This window comes from Choloepus didactylus, chromosome 15, assembly GCF_015220235.1.
Source record: "Choloepus didactylus isolate mChoDid1 chromosome 15, mChoDid1.pri, whole genome shotgun sequence".
NCBI lineage: Eukaryota > Metazoa > Chordata > Mammalia > Pilosa > Megalonychidae > Choloepus > Choloepus didactylus.
Window position 1 is genome coordinate 67,017,042 of NC_051321.1, and position 18,651 is coordinate 67,035,692.

At 44.4% G+C, this 18,651-nt stretch overlaps 1 protein-coding gene and 1 pseudogene across 2 annotated transcripts in view; one reads left to right on the forward strand and one right to left on the reverse strand.

Moving 5' to 3' along the window:
- Positions 1–18,651, reverse strand: part of LRRC20 (leucine rich repeat containing 20) — an 80,271-nt gene that overhangs the window by 35,121 nt on the left and 26,499 nt on the right. The window contains exon 3 of one of the 2 annotated variants that reach the window (XM_037805114.1): positions 4,821–4,970. The exons of the other annotated variant lie outside the window; for it this stretch is intronic. Within the exon in view, the coding sequence (XP_037661042.1) occupies positions 4,821–4,970 (150 nt within the window). The remainder of the gene's footprint in view (positions 1–4,820; positions 4,971–18,651) is intronic. 2 annotated transcript variants of the gene reach the window in all.
- On the forward strand, positions 1,733–4,630 carry LOC119510716 (annotated as a pseudogene).

The window sequence follows — 18,651 nt, forward strand, 5'->3', positions numbered from 1 at the left end:
AAGAAAATCACATTTTCTCTGGCAGCAAACAAAGGAGCTGTTCAGAGGACTGGAGACTCCCATGGTGAGGACAACAGGCTATCAGGAGAGCTGCTGTCCACTCACAGAGGGGCCCTTCCACGGGGCCTGGCTCTGACTCAGGAGGAGCCCACATGTCTGGGTAAAGGTTAGCGAGAGGAAAGAAAGCCCATTGCTGCTGAAAATCCACAGTACACCTCGAGCTGTGGGCCCAAGAGACTGTCTCGGTCCCAACTGCTTGAGGGTCCGCGCGACTGACTGCTCCCCCTTTGATGCTTAATGAAGAGCCCTCTCTTGGGGCTCAGCTCTGACAGCCAGGCTTCCTCAGGTCTTGTTTTTCTCCAGCTGGGGGTCTCGGAGCCTCCTAGTCTCCACTGAGATGCCCAGCCCGGCTGCCCATCCATGCCCACAGCAAAGCAAGATGCAGCCACCAGAGCACGCCTGCCCCTCAGCAGCCAGGGCTGGTGGGGTAAGGGCCCTCGTCCACACTAGAGGCAGAAGGACCTTGCCACCTCCCTCGGATCTGGATAACAACAGCCCAACAGCCCATGGCATTCATGGCACCTCCAGACATGGGCCCAGCTGACAAGACCTTCTCCTGCCAGATCATCCGCCACCTCCTGCCTTGACTCCTGCTGCATCTCCTGCTCCAATGTCTTTCCCTGCCTCTTCCACATGGCCCAACCCACCCAGGACCCTTCCTAAATGTTCCTGCCTGGGCAGATGGCTCCCTCAGGACAACCCTTGATAACCACTGTACTCCTTGGCTCTGTGACATTGTCTTGCACTGATTTTCTAGTCCTCACCTTCCTGAAAGATGCCTTAGGAACTCACCCTGGCAAACTCTTACTTATCTGTCAAATCCCACTATAAGTCATTTCCCCAGTTTGTTTTCCAACTCCCTACCCACCCACCTGCCTCCTCAGTGTCCCCACTGGGTGCTGGGGTACCCCTCTCACCCTGCGGTGCTTTGCTTAAACACCTGCCTCCCCTGCTGGTCGGTGAGCTCCTCAAGGGCAAGGCGTAGGTCTTAGTTTTCTTATTCCCTATGGTGGGTCCCTAGGAGGAAAAAATGAGGTGCAAGTGTAATGGCACTGTGAGCCATTGATTGTAAACTTTGAATGAATTATACAGTTTGTGAATATATCTCAATAAAATTGCATTTTAAAAAAATGAGATACAAGTAAAACTCGGCACAGACCCGGGTGTGCTGAGTGCCTGGTGAGCTTGGGTTTGTGTGATTGTTCACCTATGTGTCCCCGCTGCCAGCCCAGAACAGGGGTCCGGGAGTACTTGCTGCACCAAGGTGAAAGGCAGGGGTGCGTCTCGCACATCTGTGGCCTGGCAGGCCCAGGACACACTCAGTCACCAGGGCTGGATGGCCTCATCGGGAGGAGACAGGTGGATAGACACAGAAGGGGTCAGAGGAGCCAGAGCTTGATGTGGGGGCCCACTCTCCTTGCCAAGAAACACATGGGCCACAGGCCCTTCAGGTGTATTCCATTTCTGCACTGGCTTTTTCAGGTCTTGCTTTTTCCTTCCATAAAATGAGTGAAGGGCATCTAAGAGATGACTTTGTTGTGGGGGAGGCCACAAAGCCCAGCAGAAACAAACCCCCCGGGGGCCCCCAGGAGACAACCTGGCAGGCGTGGGGGAAGCTCACGCCCCAGCTCTGTCAGCAACTCAGAAGATCTTTGCCTCATCTACTGCAAGAATGAAGATCATTCTCAGCCACCAGACTGTCGACATTCCAGAAAATGTCAACATCACGCTGAAAGGATGCACGGTTACTGTGGAGGGCCCCTGAGGAACCCTGCGGAGGGTCTTCAATCACATCAATGCAGAACTCAGTCTACTTGGGAAGAAAAAGAAGAGAATTCACGATGACAAATGGTGGGGAAGTAGAAAGGAGCTGGCTACGGTTTGCACTATCGGTAATCACGTACAGAACAGAATCAAGGGTGTCACACTGGGATTCCATTACAAGATGAGGTCTGTGTATGTTCACTTCCCCATCAATGCTGTTATTCAAGAGTGGGTCTCTGGTTGAAATTCGAAATCTCTTGGGTGAAAAACATATCCACAGGGTTCAAATAAGGCCAGAAGTTGCCTGTTCAGTATCTCAAGCCCAGAAAGATGAGTTAATTCTTGAAGGAAATGACATTGAACTTGTATCAAATTCAGCTGCTTTGATTCAGCAAGCCACAACAGTTAAAAACAAGGATATAAGAAAATTTGGGGATGGTAGCTATGTCTTTGAAAAAGGAACAGTTCAGCAGGCTGATGAATATGATCTAAAGGCTGTGCAACAACGGAAACAACAAGATGCCAGACCTATTTGTGATTTTAAAGATGCAATAAAATTCATCTATTAAAAAAAAAACAACCAAAAACCCAGAAGAGGACACTGGCAGGCAGCACACGCAACCCAGCAAAGCCTGTCCAAGCCCCCTCTTGGAACATAAAAGAAGTTTCCTCTGTTTGAAGGAGAAACCACAACAAAGGCTCTGGCCCAGCACCATCTCCTCGGGAGCCAGGTGGCACTCTCAGTTTCCACCCCTCCCTGCCCCTGCCTCCCTGAAATGCAAGTGGGGGCACCAGGTGGCTTTCCCTTTGTAATTCAAGGCACTGTTGGGGAGTCAGGAGCTGTGCAGGAGAGAGTTCAAACAACATCCAAGGCCAAGGCACTAATGCACAGCCCTCGGGGGCAGCGCTTCTCTGGCACTGGGCACCGCACCCCCCGAGGGGGCCTGCTTGCCTTTGAAAGCTCTGGCTTCCACGTCCACTACCCCCCTTCCCACACCACCCTCAGGAAGAACTAACTCTCTTCCAGGCACCCCCGCGTTTTGTCCGCACCAGTACTGCAGCACTCGGTGTTGTCAACAGACCCTGGTTTATTCACCAACTTTGTTTCCTTCCTCCAGACGCTGGCCTGGCACCCAGCAGGTGCTCCAGAGAAGATTCAATGAATGAAAACATAAATGAACTTTCTTCTTACCCTAAGGAAGCCCCGTTGCCTGAACGTGCTTTTCCCAGGGGTCCCAGACAGTACCCCACCTTCCACCTTCTATCTTCCTATCCTCCTCTGGAAAGCAAGTGCCCAATTCCAATGGTTGGATACAGCACTAGGGTGACTGGGAGGTGGGCAACCTGGGTTCTAGTCCTGGATCTATTGCCCAAGTCCCTTCCCCTCCCTGACCTTTCTTCTCCATCCATGAATGAGACAGTGATCATATTTTCTGGGGGATTTCCCTAGCTGCTGGCCCATGAGCTAAATCTAGCTTGCAGGTGTGTTTTACTAGCCCTCATGTTATGTAAAAATTGGGAAAACTCACATAAAAATCCCTATCTAGCTTCTATAAAATAAAACAGTCAAGACAGCTGACAATACTAACCCATTTTCTTATGTGGCACACCCAGCTGAAGCCAAATGTGCTGCTCCTATTAGATAGGTCTGTAGTCTCTGGTTTGCCACAGTCCTCACCACTCCCTATCACATATACCCAATCTGAGCCACTCACTACTTACAAACCTAATGTCTCCCAGGCATTTACATTTCCACCTCATGAACAATGGTTCTCAACCTTGGCTGATGGCCCTTCAGAATGACCACTGTAGGTTTCAACAAATGCCTAAGCCCAGGCCCACAACCAGTTATTCTGATTCAACTCATCTTAGGGTTGGGCCAAGGCAACAGCATTTGTAGAAAAACTCCTTGCGTGATTCTAATTTCAGCCAGAGATGGGAACTCCTGGTCCAAGGGACCTGCTGGCTGTGGGGACCTGTCTCACCCATCTGAAAAAGCAGCCACCAGGAAAGGAAGGACAGGCAGAGCAACCAGGTTAGCAGAACCCACGGGGGTCTCTGGGGAAAACAAGCCCTGCCCTAGGGGTCCCTCCCCCTTCTAGGCATAACGGCTTTAGCTTTTCAAGCACAAATGCAGTGGGCTTTGTGCACTTCATTCTGAAGCAACTGCACAGACCCGACAAACCCCCTTCTTTGCCCTCTGTTTGCACCTGCCAGGTGGCCCCTCCAGGCCCTGTCTGCAGCTCCCTCTCAGTCACTGTATCAGCTGCTCCCACCCCCTCTCCTTTCTGGGCTGTGCTCACTGCCCACACCTTTAGGAAGCCTGCCCAGCCCAGTCAGCTGCATGAGGTATGTTCACACCAGTCCCTTGGGCTGTAGGTATTTGCTCCTCTAAACAGACTCTCACACCCTTCCTATCATGCCCCTCTCAGACAGAGAACTCCAGAAGGCAGGCAGCACCTCTCCTCTGCCTCCTGGGCCATACCGAGACCCCCCACCATTTCCCAAGCACACGCCACGTGCCCCGGCTGCAGCTCCGCCAGCTGCTGAACAGCAGCGGACACCCACAGCAGGCTGGAGGGACCCAACTGCCAGTCCCCATGCTCCGTGAGTGCCTAGGAGAGAAACACCAACATCCCTGGCATCCATCACTCCCAAACTGAGAGAGCAGCATGGGGTGAGGAGGGGTCTTGTTCAAGTCTACTGAGAATTAACCACTCCAGGGTCTTAGGATCCCAAGTATTTTGCTGTTCTGTTCAGAGCCACACCCTTGACTCTTGGTGATTCTGATTCACCAGCCAGCTAGGGGCAGGAGTGAGGCATAGAGATTTCCAGTCTGCTGGGAGGACACAGCTCCATCCTCAAAGCCTACCCTGGGGAATGATTTCATGATTAGCTGACCAGGGACAGACCCTGGTGACACTCCCCAGACAGGGACTGAGCCTGAAGGGTGAGGGGTGGCCACACCGTCCTGGCCTGAGAGGCCCAGGGCCTACCTCGGAGTTGACTAAACGTTGTCATAAACTTGCTGGTGAGGGACTTGAGCTCATTGTTGGCCAGCGTGATGAGGTGGATCTGGTCGGAGACATTCCGTAGGACCTTGTAGATGCCGATGGGGAAGGAAACCAGCTTGCACTCGGCCAGGTCTGCAGCCAGAAGACAAAGACAGACCAGCCATCAGCTGCAGCTGCCCAAGAACTTGCCCCCAGTCCGCACAGACCCCAGCCTCACCTTTCCTCCCAGCTTCCTGCCCTCCCACCTGTCTCCCCAGTACCAGGCTGGAGACCCCACCCTTCCTCTTCCAGGAGCCCTCCTCATCAGCATTAACTCACACTGGCCCCTCCCTCGTGCCCTGAACCAGAGGATCTATGACAGCACGTTCTCTGTTGTCCAGCCTACTGGCCGAATGCAGGGGCACAATGACAACCAGCGTTCACCACAGTGTCCTTGAGGCCCTGGGAAATCCACAAGTCTCTTTGGAATCACCAAAGACTGGACAGTGAAGCTGTGATCTAAGAGCACTTTGCAATAGTCTACTTCTTTGAAAACAGGCAATTTACATGGATTTTGCAGTTTGACCGTCTTCCCAGTCCTGTCACTCTGAAGGCAAGAACTGTACCAGATGGTTAAACACAGAGATTCTATTCCTAGGTAAACACCCAAGAGGACATCTGTTCACACAAAAACCTGTACATGAATGTTCACTACAGCATTATCCACAATAGCCCCAAAGTGGAAACAACCCAAATGTCCATCATCTGACGAAAAGATAAACAGAATGATGGATATCCATACAATGAAATATTATTCAGCCACAAAAAGGAAAGCAGTATGATACATGCTACAACATGGATGGATCCTGAAAACACTGTGCTAAGTGAAAGAAACCAGTCACAAAGGACCACATATTATATGATTCCATTTATATGAAATGTTTAAAGTAGGGAAATCCATAGAGACAGAAAGCAGATGCTGGGGAGAGGGAGTATTGTAGGGTGATGGCTAAGGTGCATGGGGTTTCTTTTGGGGGCTAATGAAAGAAAATGTTCTAAATTTAGATTGAGGTGACAATTGCACAACTCTGTGACTACACTAAAACCACTGACTTGTAGACTTTAAATGAATGAATTGTATGCTATGTGAATTACAGCTCAATAAAGCTGTTTTTATCTATATAGCAGTGAGGACACTGAAGGCAAGGAGGCTCAGAAGTTAGGCTGTCCAGCTCCTCTGCCTGCTGAGCTCCCTGAGCCTCGGTTTTCTCATCTGTAAAATGGGCGTTATCATCATCCACCCAGCAAGGCTGTCAGGAAAATCAAATGTAATGAAATAAGGACTAACAAAGTGCCTGGTAGGTACATAGTGGGGAATGCTACAAATGCTGTTTCTCTCCTCCCCACTCCATCTGAATCCTCCATGATTCAAGGCCAGCTCCCATCCCTCCTCTTCTAGAAGTCTGCCTGGACCACCCCTGCTGCTGGTGACCACACCCCAACCCCTGAACCCCAGAAGCGCTCACTGACGCAGACAGCATGCCCCTCTCTCTCTCTCAGCAAGTTTGGGTTTTCCCCAGAGGCTGGCTCCCCCAGACCTCTAAGCCTTTGCAGATTGTTCCTGTACCTTGAAGCCCTTCTTTTCCATCTGTCTCACGAAATTTCTACTCTTGCTCCAAGACCCAGCTCAAAAGTCACTTCCTCCATGAAGTCTGCCTTGACTACCCCAGTTAGTTGCTCCAGCCTCCGAGTCTCATATGATGTGCATGAGAGCTCTTCACCTGGTACTGAATTAATCCCTTTATGTGCACACTTTCCACTGGACCAGGGCTCCCCAGGGCACTGTGCCAGCAGAGCTCCAGGAGGCTTGGGGCCAGGGGAGGGGGTGCAGGTAATCTCATGGGAGTAGTCTGAGGAAAGAAAGGGGAAATGGGGTACAGGCAAAAGACCAGGTGACTGAGGGTCCACAGGGCTCCTCCACAGGCAACCTAGCAAGAAGTATCTTCACTGCCTCCTCCATTCTGGTGTTGCTCTGATTTATCTTAGCCCTGCTACTGCTAAATGTCAGGCTCCAGCTCTTCTGTCATCAGGTGAGGCTGGCAGTGCCACCTGCTGCCTGGAGAAGAGTGAACCCCAGAGATGAGACTGGCTGCAGAGGGAGAGAGAGGGCTGAGCTGGAAGTGGACAAGCTCTGCAGGCTCAGAGTTTAGAACAAACAGTTTCAAATAATGGGCCCCCTAGTGAGACACACAAAGTGCTAAAAAGGAGATTCTGTTGTGGTGGCTGTAAATTTTACCAGCTGCTCTGGGTAAGGACAGACAGCCTTCATCAACAAGCCAGCAACAGCATGGAAAACATCCAAAGCTTTCCCTTTGAAACAAAGCAAAATAAGGATGCATTCAACCACCAGCATTCCTGAATATGGTCTTGTAAGTTCTGGCCAATGAAACAGAGTGTATAAACATTGAAGTCAGACAAAATTATTACCATGTGTGTATGAAATGACTGAAGAGCCTCAGAAATTCAAAGTAGTCATCTGACAAGTTACTAGAATTTAAAGAGTGCAACAAAGGAGCTAATCAAAATAAATAGGCAAAAGTCAATAATATTCCTACATGTCAGCAATAAAATATAGTGTTTAAGCATCTTATTCCTAACAGCAACAATAATGTAAAATATCTAGAAATACTCATAATGGAAAATATAGCTAACCCATATGAACACATTTGTATGTGAAGTTATATAACGTGTTCACGGAAAGAAGTCGAAATAGTAAAATGATGCTGTTTTTTTAAAAAATGACTTATAGAATGTTTAATGGTTAATTCCTACCCAAATCCCAAAAAGGTTTAATGGTTTTACAGTTCAACTGGGGAAAGAGCAAGCAAGATTCTCTAAGAGAGAAGATGATGGGGTGATTACCAATATTAAAATAGAGTGACAATACGAAAAAAGCATCATGGAAAGAGAATCTATAGTCCAGAAAAAATACGGAACAATTTAAAAAATGTTAAAGGAGGCCTCACAAATAAACTGGGGGAGGGAAGGATTAATTGAAACTGATGTTAGAATAACCAACTAACAATTTTGTGAAAACAAAAAGAGACACTCTCAATTAACCTAAGAATCAAAATAAATTCTAGATAGAATCGCAACTTAAATATCTTTAAGATAAAACAAAAACCCAGAAGTAAACAGAATTAAACATTTATCCAACCTTTACCTGAGGATGATTTTTAAACCTAAGAGTCATAAAAAAAATGACAAAGGACAGATCAATAAACCTGACTGCATTAAAAATATCTTTAAATATCTAGAAGCTTAAAAAAATAAGGCAAGCAACAGATTTACTAAAAAGGATCTGTAGAGATGCACAAAGAGTTATCACCTTTATTATTCAAAATGCATAATACTGAAGAAAGCCATAAAAGAAAGAGGTTGAAATGGACAACAACTAGAAGTGAAGGGAGAGACCAGCAGATGCTGCCATGTGCCTTGACATGTGGCAGAGGAGCCAGGATCACCAGCAGCCAGTCCCAGTATGCTGGTTTCCGGGAAGAAAGCATCGCCTTGAGGATGCCTCGATTTGGACATTTTCCAAGCCTCAAAACCTTTCTCTGTCTTCGGTCAGTTGAGAAAGGTAGAAGATTTACTGAGCTGTTTTTCTCAAAGGCAGTCAACTACAAGGGCCACTTGCTTTACATAGACGGCTTGATCCTATATACCGAAAATTCTGAAAAATCCACAACAAAGCACCCAGAGCTAATAAATGAATCCAGCAAAGTAATGGAGAACAAGATCAATATGCAAAAATCAGTACTGTTTCTATATACTAGGAATCAACAATATGAAGGGAAATCAAGAAAAATATTTCATTTTCAATAGCAACTAAAAGAATCAAATATCTAACAATAAACCTAGCCAAGGATGTTAAGGGCTTGTACATGGAAAACTACAAAATATTGCTTGAAGAAATCAAAGAAGACCTAAATAAATGGAAGGACATTCTATGTTCATGGATTAGAAGACTAAATATCATTAAGATGTCAATTCTAACCAAAGAAATTTTTCAGATTCAACACAATTCCAATAAAAATTACAACAGCCTTCTTTGTAGAAATGGAAAAGCTGATCATCAAATTTATACAGAAAGGAACACCTAATAGCCAAAGCCATGTTGAAAAAGAAGAGTGAAGTTAGAGGACTCACACTTCCCAATCTCAAAACTTACTACAAAGCTACAGTAATCAAAGCAACATGATACTGGTACAAGGACAGCCATGTAGAACAACAAAACTGAATTCAGAAATCAACCCTCACATCTATGGCCAACTAATTTTTTATAAAGGTGCCAAATCTGCCTAATGGGGAAAGAATAGTCTCTTCAACAAATGGTGCTGGGAAAACTGGATATCCACTTGCAAAAGAATGAAGGTGGAATCCTACCTCATACCATACACAAAAATCAACTCAAAATGGATCAGAGACCTAAATATAAGAACCAGAGCTATAAAATTCCTAAAGAAAACAGAGGGAAGCATCTTCAGCACCCTGTGTTAGGCTTTACACATCAAGGAAAAAGATAAATGGGACTTCATCAAAATGAAAAACTTTTGTGTACCAAAGGACTTCATCATGCAACAAAAAGTACAACCTACAGAATGGGAGAAAATATTTGGAAACCACATATTCATAGGGTTTTAATATCCAGAATATATAAAGAAATCCTACAACTCAACAAAAAAGAGAAAAACTCAATCAAAAAAATGGCCAAATGACTCAAATAGACATTTACCCAAAGAAGATAAGCAAGTAGCCAACAAGCACACAAAAAGATGCTCAATATTATTAGCCATTAGAGAGGTGCAAATAAAAACCACAATGAGATACCATTTCACACCCACCAGAATGGCCACTATTTTAAAAAATGGGCAATAACAAGTACTGGAGAGGATGTGGAAAAATAGGAACACTCATTCATTGTTGGTGGTAGTGCAAAACTGGCGCAGCTGCTGTGGAAGACAGTTTGGCGGTTCCTCAAAAAGTTAAGTACAGAATTACCACGTGACCCGGCATTCCCACTTCTAGATATTTACCAAAAAGAACTGAAAACAGGGACTCAAACAGATATTTGCACACTGATATTCATGGCAGCATTATTCACAATTTCCAAAAGATGGATACAACCCTAGTGTCCACCAATAGATAATGGATAAGGGGGAAAAGAAATGAAACAAAACAAAGCTTCAGTGGCTGAGAGATCTCAGATAGAGTCGAGAGGTCAATCTGGAGGTTATTCTTATGCATTATATAGATTTTCCTTTTTAGTTTCCAGTGTCTTACAATTGCTAGAAGGAAATACCTGAATCTGTTCAACGGTAATCCAAAAGACTTGATTCTTGATGATAACTGTTTAACTGTGTATCTTTTATTGTGTGATGGTGTGATAGTGAAAACCTGGTGACTTACACTCTCTTTAAACAGTGTATGGGCAGATGAGTAATAAAATAATGACAAAAATATATAAATAATAGAGAGGTATAAGGGGTATGGGATGGTTTGGGTGTTCTTTTTTATTTCTTTTTTATTTTTTTATATATTTTTTCTTTATTTTGGAGTAATGAAAATGTTTGAAAATTGTGGTGGTGAATGCACAGCTATACGATGATACAGTGAGCCATTGATTGTATACTTTGGATGGATTATATGGTGTGTGAGTATATGTCAATAAAATTGCATTAAAAATAGATAATAGATAAATAAAATGAAGTATACATACAATGGACTATTATTCAGTTATGAAAAGGAATGAAGTTCTGATAGATGGATGAACCTTTCAAATATCATGTTGATCAGCAGGTGAACTCACTGCCCTCCCCTCTATGTGGGATCTGACTCCCAAGGGGTGTAGATCTCCCTGGCAATGCAGGATGTGATTCCCAAGGATGAACCTGGACTCGACATTGTAGGACTGAGGACATCTTCTTGACCAAAAAGGGGGAAGCGAAATGAAACAAAATAAAGTTTCAGTGGCTGAGAGATTTCAAATGGAGTCGAGATATCACTCTGGTGGGCATTCTTATGCACTATATAGATAACCCTTTTTAGGTTTTAGTGTATTGGAATAGCTAGAAGTAAATACCTGAAACTACCAAACTCCAACCCAGCAGTCTGGACTCCTGAAGACAATTATATAATAATGTAGATTACAAGGGGTGACAGTGTGATTGTGAAGACCTTGTGGATCACACCTCCTTTATCTAGTGTATGGATGAGTGGAGGAATGGGGATAAAAACTAAAGGACAAATGGGGTGGGATGGGGGGATGATTTGGGTGTCCTTTTTTTCACTTTTATTTTTTATTCTTGTTCTGGTTCTTTCTGATGTAAGGAAAATGTTCAGAGACAGATTGTGGTGATGAATGCATAACTATGTTATCATACTGTGGACAGTGGATTCTATACCATGGATGACTGTATGGTGTGTGAATGTATTTCAATAAAACTGAATTTAATAAAAAAAAAAAAAAAGGCTCTCTCTCTCCAAAATGTCTCTGGGCATTTCTCTCTAAGCATCTCTGGGCTCTCTCAGTTTCATCTTTTATCCTCTCATAGAGGACATCAGCAAGGAGATTAAGACCCACCATGAATGGGCTGGGTCACATCTCCATGGAAACAACCTAATCAAAAGGTCCCACCCAACAATAGGTCTGCCCCCACAAGATTGGATTAAAAGGACATGGCTTTTCAGGGGTACATAACAGATTCAAACAAGCACAGGCCCCTTTGGGGCAGGAACACTTCTATAGAAATCTCCAATCTAGCTGGCTATTCCCGTATTTCCAATCCTCTATTGTGCACTTCCTCAAGGGTGTCCCTCAGAGACCTCAATTCATCAGGGCCCCCTTAAACAGCCCAAATGGCCCAGACTTCCCTATTTTTGTTAAGGCACAACCCCCTGCCATGCCTGCAGCCCTCGACTCTCTACCACACCCCCACCTATACTCAAACCCCGGCCTCTCCCACCTTGTGTCTCTTCTCCCTCTGGCCCCACCCCATGGTAAAGTCACACCAGCACAGGTCCTGGCACAAGAGAACATACCAAACTGCTTCTTCCCTGGTTTCCCTGCCACTGGTTTCACATCTGTCCTATGCCCAGCAGTGACCTTCCTAAACTCAGCCCAGATCATGTCACGCCCTGCGCAGACACTACCAGGACTCCCCCACCCTCACCCCCCGCCTCCCAGATCTGACCTCATCTGGTTCCCAGTGAACAAACCAACAGTCTATCCCCATGCTGCTGCATAACAAATGGGTAAGAAAGTAGACCCTTCAGTCAAGTGCCTGGTTCAAATCTCCCCATACCCCACTTATTATGTAGGGCCTTGGATAAGTTGCTTAGCCTCTTGTGCCTCTGTAAAACAAGGATAATATTCTCAGATGTGACACCAAAAGCAAGAGCAAGAAAAGAAACAACAGATAAATATTATTTCATCAAAATTTAAAACTTTTGTACATTGAAGGAAATTGTCAAGAAAGTGAAAAGACAACCTACAGAATGGGAGAAAATAGTTTCAAAGCATGCATTGGACAAGGGTTTAATATTCAGAATATATTTTTAAAACTCCTACAATTCAACAACAAAAAGACAAGCAACCCAATTTAAAAATGGACAAAGGACTTGAAGAGACATTTCTCTGGTGCACATGAAAAGATGCTCAATATCATTGACTATTAGGGGAATGTAAATTAAAGCCACAGTGAGATACCACTTCATACCCACAAGGATGGTTATTATTAAAAAAAAAAAAAAAAAACAGAAAACAGCAAGTGTTGGAGAGGACACAGAGAAACTGGAACTCCAGTGCATTGCTAGTGGGAATGTAAAATGGCACAGCCACTGCAGAAATCAATTGGTGCTAAATATAGAATTTAAAAGTTAAATATAAAATTCATTATAGAAAAGTTAAAAATAGAATTGTCATTTGACCCAGCAAACCCACTTCTAGGTATATACCCGCAGGACATTAAAACAGGGTTGCACACATCCTAAAGTAATTTGGGTGGAGAATAAAAATATATATTCGGGGCCCCCCTGAAGAGCTGGGGGAGAATGCAGATGTGTTAGACTTCCTCGCCTCGATTGTTGCTGATGGTCTCACAAACACTGGGGACTGACGGCTTGATGTGCTGAGCCCTCTGTCTTGGGGCTGGCCCCTATGAAGCTTATTGCTGTAAGGAGAGGCTAGACCTGCTTATAATTGTGCCTAAGAGTTTCCCCGAGTGCCTCTTTGTTGCTTAGATGTGGCCCGCCCTCTCTAGCTAAGCCAACTCAGCAGGTGAACTCACTGCCCTCCCCCCTACGTGGGACCTGACTCCCAGGGGTGTAAATCTCCCTGGAAACACGGGATATGACTCCCGGGGATGAATCTGGACCCGGCACTGTGGGATTGAGAACATTTCTTGACCAAAAGGGCGATGCGAAATGAAACGAAATAAAGCTTCAGTGGCTGAGAGATTTCAAACAGAGTTGAGGGGTCACTCTGGTGGACATTCTTATGCACTACATAGATAACACTTTTTAGGCTTTTGGAATAGCTAGAAGTAAATACCTGAAACTACCAAACTGCAACCCAGTAGTCTGGACTCCTGAAGACAAATATGTAATAATGTAGATTACAAGGGGTGACAGTGTGACTGTGAAAACCTTGTGGATCGCACTCCCTTTATCCAGTGTATGGATGGATGAGTAGAAAAATGGGGACAAAAAGTAAACAAAAAATGGGGGGGATGATTAGGGTGTTCTTTTTTTATTTTTATTTTTTATTCTTATTCTGATTCTTTCTGGTGTAAGGAAAATGTTCAAAAATAGATTGGGGTGATGAATGCACTACTATATGATGGTACTGTGAACAGCTGATTGCACATCATGGATGATTACATAGTATGTGAATATATCTCAATAAAACTGAATTTAAAAAAACAAACAAACAGAGGAGCTGTGCCAGTTTGAATATATTGTGTCCCCCAAATGCCATTATCTTTGATGTAATCTTGTGCGGGCAGACGTTATCAGTGCTGATTAGATTGGAATTCTTTGAGCGTTTGCGTGGAAATGTGCCCCACCCAACTGTAGGTAATAACTCTGATGAGATAATTTCCATGGAGGCATGACCCCACCCATTCAGGGTGGGCCTTGATCAGTGGAGCCGTATAAATGGGCTGACAAACACAAGGAACTCAGTGTAGCTGAGAGTGACATTTTGAAGAGGACCTACAGCCAAGAGGGACGCTCTGAAGAAAGCACAGGAGCTGCAGACGAGAGACATTTTGAAAATGGCCGTTGAAAGCAGACTCTTGCTCCGGAGAAGCTGAGAGAGGATAAATATCCCAAGTGCAACTACGAGTGACGTTTTTGAGGAACTGCAGCCTCGAGAGGAACATCCTGGGAGAAAGCCATTTGGAAACCAGAACTTTGGAGCAGACGCCAGCCACGTGCCTTCCCAGCTAACAGAGGTTTTCCGGACACCATTGGCCACCCTCCAGTGAAGGTACTCGGTTGCTGATGTCTTACCTTGGACACTTTATGGCCTTAAGACTGTAACTGTGTAACCAAATAAACCCTCTTTTATAAAAGCCAATCCATCTCTGCTGTTTTGCATTCTGGCAGCATTAGCAAACTAGAACAGGAGCTAAGATGGCAGCATAGAGAGGAGTGGAAGACTGTTAATCTCCCTCTGGAACAATTCATAAATGACCAAAAAACTAGTAAATAACCTGGAATAACTGCGGGGAGACAAACGTGACACCAACCTGAATTGGGAGGAATGCCCAAGATCGCAGTATAAAATCTGTAAGTAGAAACTGCAGACCCGTGCTGAGAGCAGAGAGCCGAGAGCCCCTCCCTCATGGAAGCCTCGTGGTGCTTGAGAGCAGCACTCTCTCAGCCCAGCTCCAACTAGGGTTTTAATTTAACTGCTCAATACAGACAGTGAATCCTCAAGAAGCAGACAGAGGCTTTTGGTGACAACTGGCCTTGGGAGAGTCGAGGGACATATCTGTCTCAGGACAGGGAGCCCAGAGGATCGGGTGCTGCCTCCGGCTGATGGGTGAATCTGGGAGCTTTCTGTCCCTTTCTCTCTCCGTGGAAAAAGCCTCAGCCATTTTCAGCCTGCAGCGCTTTGCAGTAAACAAAGCCTCAGCCATTTTAAAAATCAAAGCACTCTGACCAGCAGAGTCAGAGAAACAAAGAACTTATTGATATGCAGTGACCTCTCTGGAGGGGGCATAGCTTCCCAAGAGGAAAGGGAGGGGCCCAGCTCTACTGCCTGCCTTTCTGGAACCAAACCCCAAAGACTGGGGGAGGAGAGCCACGGGCCACACCCTCTTACACCAGCCGGTGACAGGCTGACAGGTGCACCTGCCAGGCAGAAAAGCAAAGGGTGTGTCAATCCTCTAAGAAAAACCATCAGGGAAAACGGATACTGTATATTTCCTGCTTCTGTGACCTGAGCCTGTTCTCGTCTGGGAAAACCTGATTGGGGTGGCCTAGGAGGTCAGATGCCTAGACAACAGAAAACTACAACCTACACTAAGAAAAACAAAGTTATGGCCCAGTCAAAGGAACAAATGTACACTTCAACTGAGATACAGGAATTTAAACAACTAATGCTAAATCAATTTAAAAAGTTTAGAAAAGATTTGGCAAAAGAGATAGAGGCTGTAAAGAAAACACTGGGCATACATAAGGCAGAAATCGAAAGTTCAAAAAAAAACTAGCAGAACCTATGGAAATGAAAGGCACAACACAAGAGACGAAAGACACAATGGAAATATACAACAGCAGAACTCAAGAGGCAGAAGAAAACACTCAGGAACTGGAGAACAAAACACCTGAAAGCCTACACGCAAAAGAGCAGATGGAGAAAAGAACGAAAAAATATGAGCAACATCTCCGGGAACTTAAGGATGAAACAAAGTACAAGAATGTACATATCACTGGTGTCCCAGAAGGAGAAGAGAAGGGAAAAGGGGCAGAGGCAATAATAGAGGAAATAATCAATGAAAATTTCCCGTCTCTTATGAAAGACATAAAATTACAGATCCAAGAAGCGCAGCGTACTCTAAACAGAATAGATCTGGATAGGCCTGTGCTAAGACACTTAATAATCAGATTATCACATGTCAAAGACAAAGAGAGAATCCTGAAAGCAGCAAGAGAAAAGCAATCCTTCACAGGCAAAGGAAGCTTAATAAGACTATGTGTGGATCTCTCAGCAGAAACCATGGAGGCAAGAAGGAAGTGGTGTGATATATTTAAGACACTGAAAGAGAAAAACCGCCAACCAAGAATCCTATATCCAGCAAAGCTTCTTCAAATATGAGGAAGAGCTCAAAATATTTTCTGACAAACAGACAATGAGAGACTTTGTGAACAAGACACCCGCCCTACAGGAAATACTAAAGGGAGCACTACAGAGTGATAGAAGACAGGAGTGAGAGGTTTGGAACACAATTTTGGGAGACGGTAGCTCAGCAATGTAAGTACACTGAACAACGATAACTATGAATACAGTTGAGAGAGGAAGGTGGGGAGCATGTGAGACACCAGAAAAAAGGAGGAAAGATAAAGACTGGGACTGTGTAACTTGGTGAAATCTAGAGTGTTCAACAATTGTGATAAAATGTACAAATACGTTCCCTTACGAGGGAGAACAAGCAATGTCAACCTTGCAAGGTGTTAAAAATGGGGAGGCATTGGGGGGAGAATGCAATCAATATAAACTAGAGACTGTAACTAACAGAATCGTTGTATTATGCTTCCTTTAATGTAACAAAGGCGATATACCAAGGTAAATTGAGATGAGAGGGGGGGGATAAGGGAGGCATGTTAGACATGACATTGGTGGTGTTGTCTGACTCTTTACTCTACACTGATTTAAGGTTATTTTTCCTTTTGCTGCTTCCTACCTGTCATTTTTTTTTCCTTTCTTTTGCCTCTCTACCTTCTTTGACTCTCCTTCCTGCCTTGTGGAAGAAATCTGGATGCCCTTATATAGATAGTAGTGAAGGTGGTGAACACATAAATATGTGACCATACAGAGAACCATCGATTGTTTACTTAGGATGGAATGTATGGTGTGTGAACAAAACCATCTTAAAAAAAAAAAAAAAGGGTTGATGACAAAACCTCGAGGGCAATATACTGAGTGAAATAAGCCAGACACATAAGGACAAATACTGCAGGGTCTCACTGATAGGAACTAATTATAATATGTAAACTTATAGACATGAAATATAAGGTATGAAGATACAGGACGAGGCTTAAGAATGGGGAGTGGTTGCTTAGTGTGAGCGAATGTTCAACTAGGATGAACTTAAATGTTTGGAAATGAACAGGGGTGTTGGTAACAAGATGTGAGAATAACTAACAGCGCCGAATGGTGTGTGAATGAGGTGGAAAGGGGAAGCTCAGAGTCATACATGTCACCAGAAGGAAAGTTGGAGGTCAAAAGATGGGAATGTATAAAACTGAATCCTATGGTGGGCAATATCTATGATTAACTTTACAAATATTAGAAATCTCCTCATGAACCAGAACAAATGTATGACAACACAATTAGAAGTTAATAATAGAGGGGCATATAGGGAAGAATATATACCTATTGCAAACCATATACTACAGTTAGTAGTATTTCAACATTTTTTCATAAACAGTAACAAATGTACTATACCAACACTACGAGTCAACAATTGAGGGGGGTTGGTTAGGGATACGGAAGGATTCGAGTTTCCTTTTCTTTCTTTCTTTTTTTTTTTTTCTTTTTACATCTTTCACTTTATTTTTTGTCTGGAGTAATGAAAAGGTTCTAAAAATTGAACAAAAATTAAGTGTGGTGATGGATGCACAGCTGTATGAGGGTACAAGGGGCAACTGACTGTACACTTTGGATCTCTGGATAATTGTATGGTATCTGAACAATCCCAATAAAAATGAAAAAAAAAAAACAAAACAGGGTTGCAAACAGATACTTGTACACCAACATTCAGAGCAGCATTACTCACAATAGCCAAAAGCTGGAAATAACCCAAATATCCATTAATGAAGAATGGATAAATAAAACATGTACATACAAAAATGGAATATTATCTAGCCATAAGAAAAAATAAATTATGAGACATCATGCTGCATGGAAGAACCCTGAAAACATTTCAAACCCTGATTGAAATTAGGAAGACAAGTAAGGACAAAAACCGTGTGATGTCACTTATAAGTAGGGACTTCACTGTGGAAACTACTGAAGGTGATATCTGAAACCAGCCTCTGCCGCCTCCTGCCACAGTTCCACTACTCCTCTGTGTCACAGCCAAACGAGCACCTGCTGTCCCCATCGTAAGCCTCTGGCCTGCATGCTGCTGTGCCTTTGCTCACCAGACACCTTCACCTCCAATGCCCTTCCCTCACCCCCTCCCGTGACTATACCCCTAAACCAGATCCGTCCTTCAACATCCAGCTGAAAAGTCACCTCTCCCAGGCACCTTCCTTAGCAAGGATGCAAAACTGACATCCTGTCTGTATACAATTTGAGATGGAAACTCAACCTTATTTAGTACATTTTAGATTCTGCAAGTATTTTATAATCAATGTGACTGGCTCACCGTCCAGCGGCTTGTCTCCAAGTCACTGCACCATCTACGTCTCCATCTGCTCACTGAGAAGGGACCACCACCACCTGCTTGGCTTCCTTGGAGACACTTCAGGGTTGGATTGGTTCTCACGTCTGGGTGATTTCCACAGAGAGAAGAATGAGAAGGGGGTGTGCTGGTTTGAATCT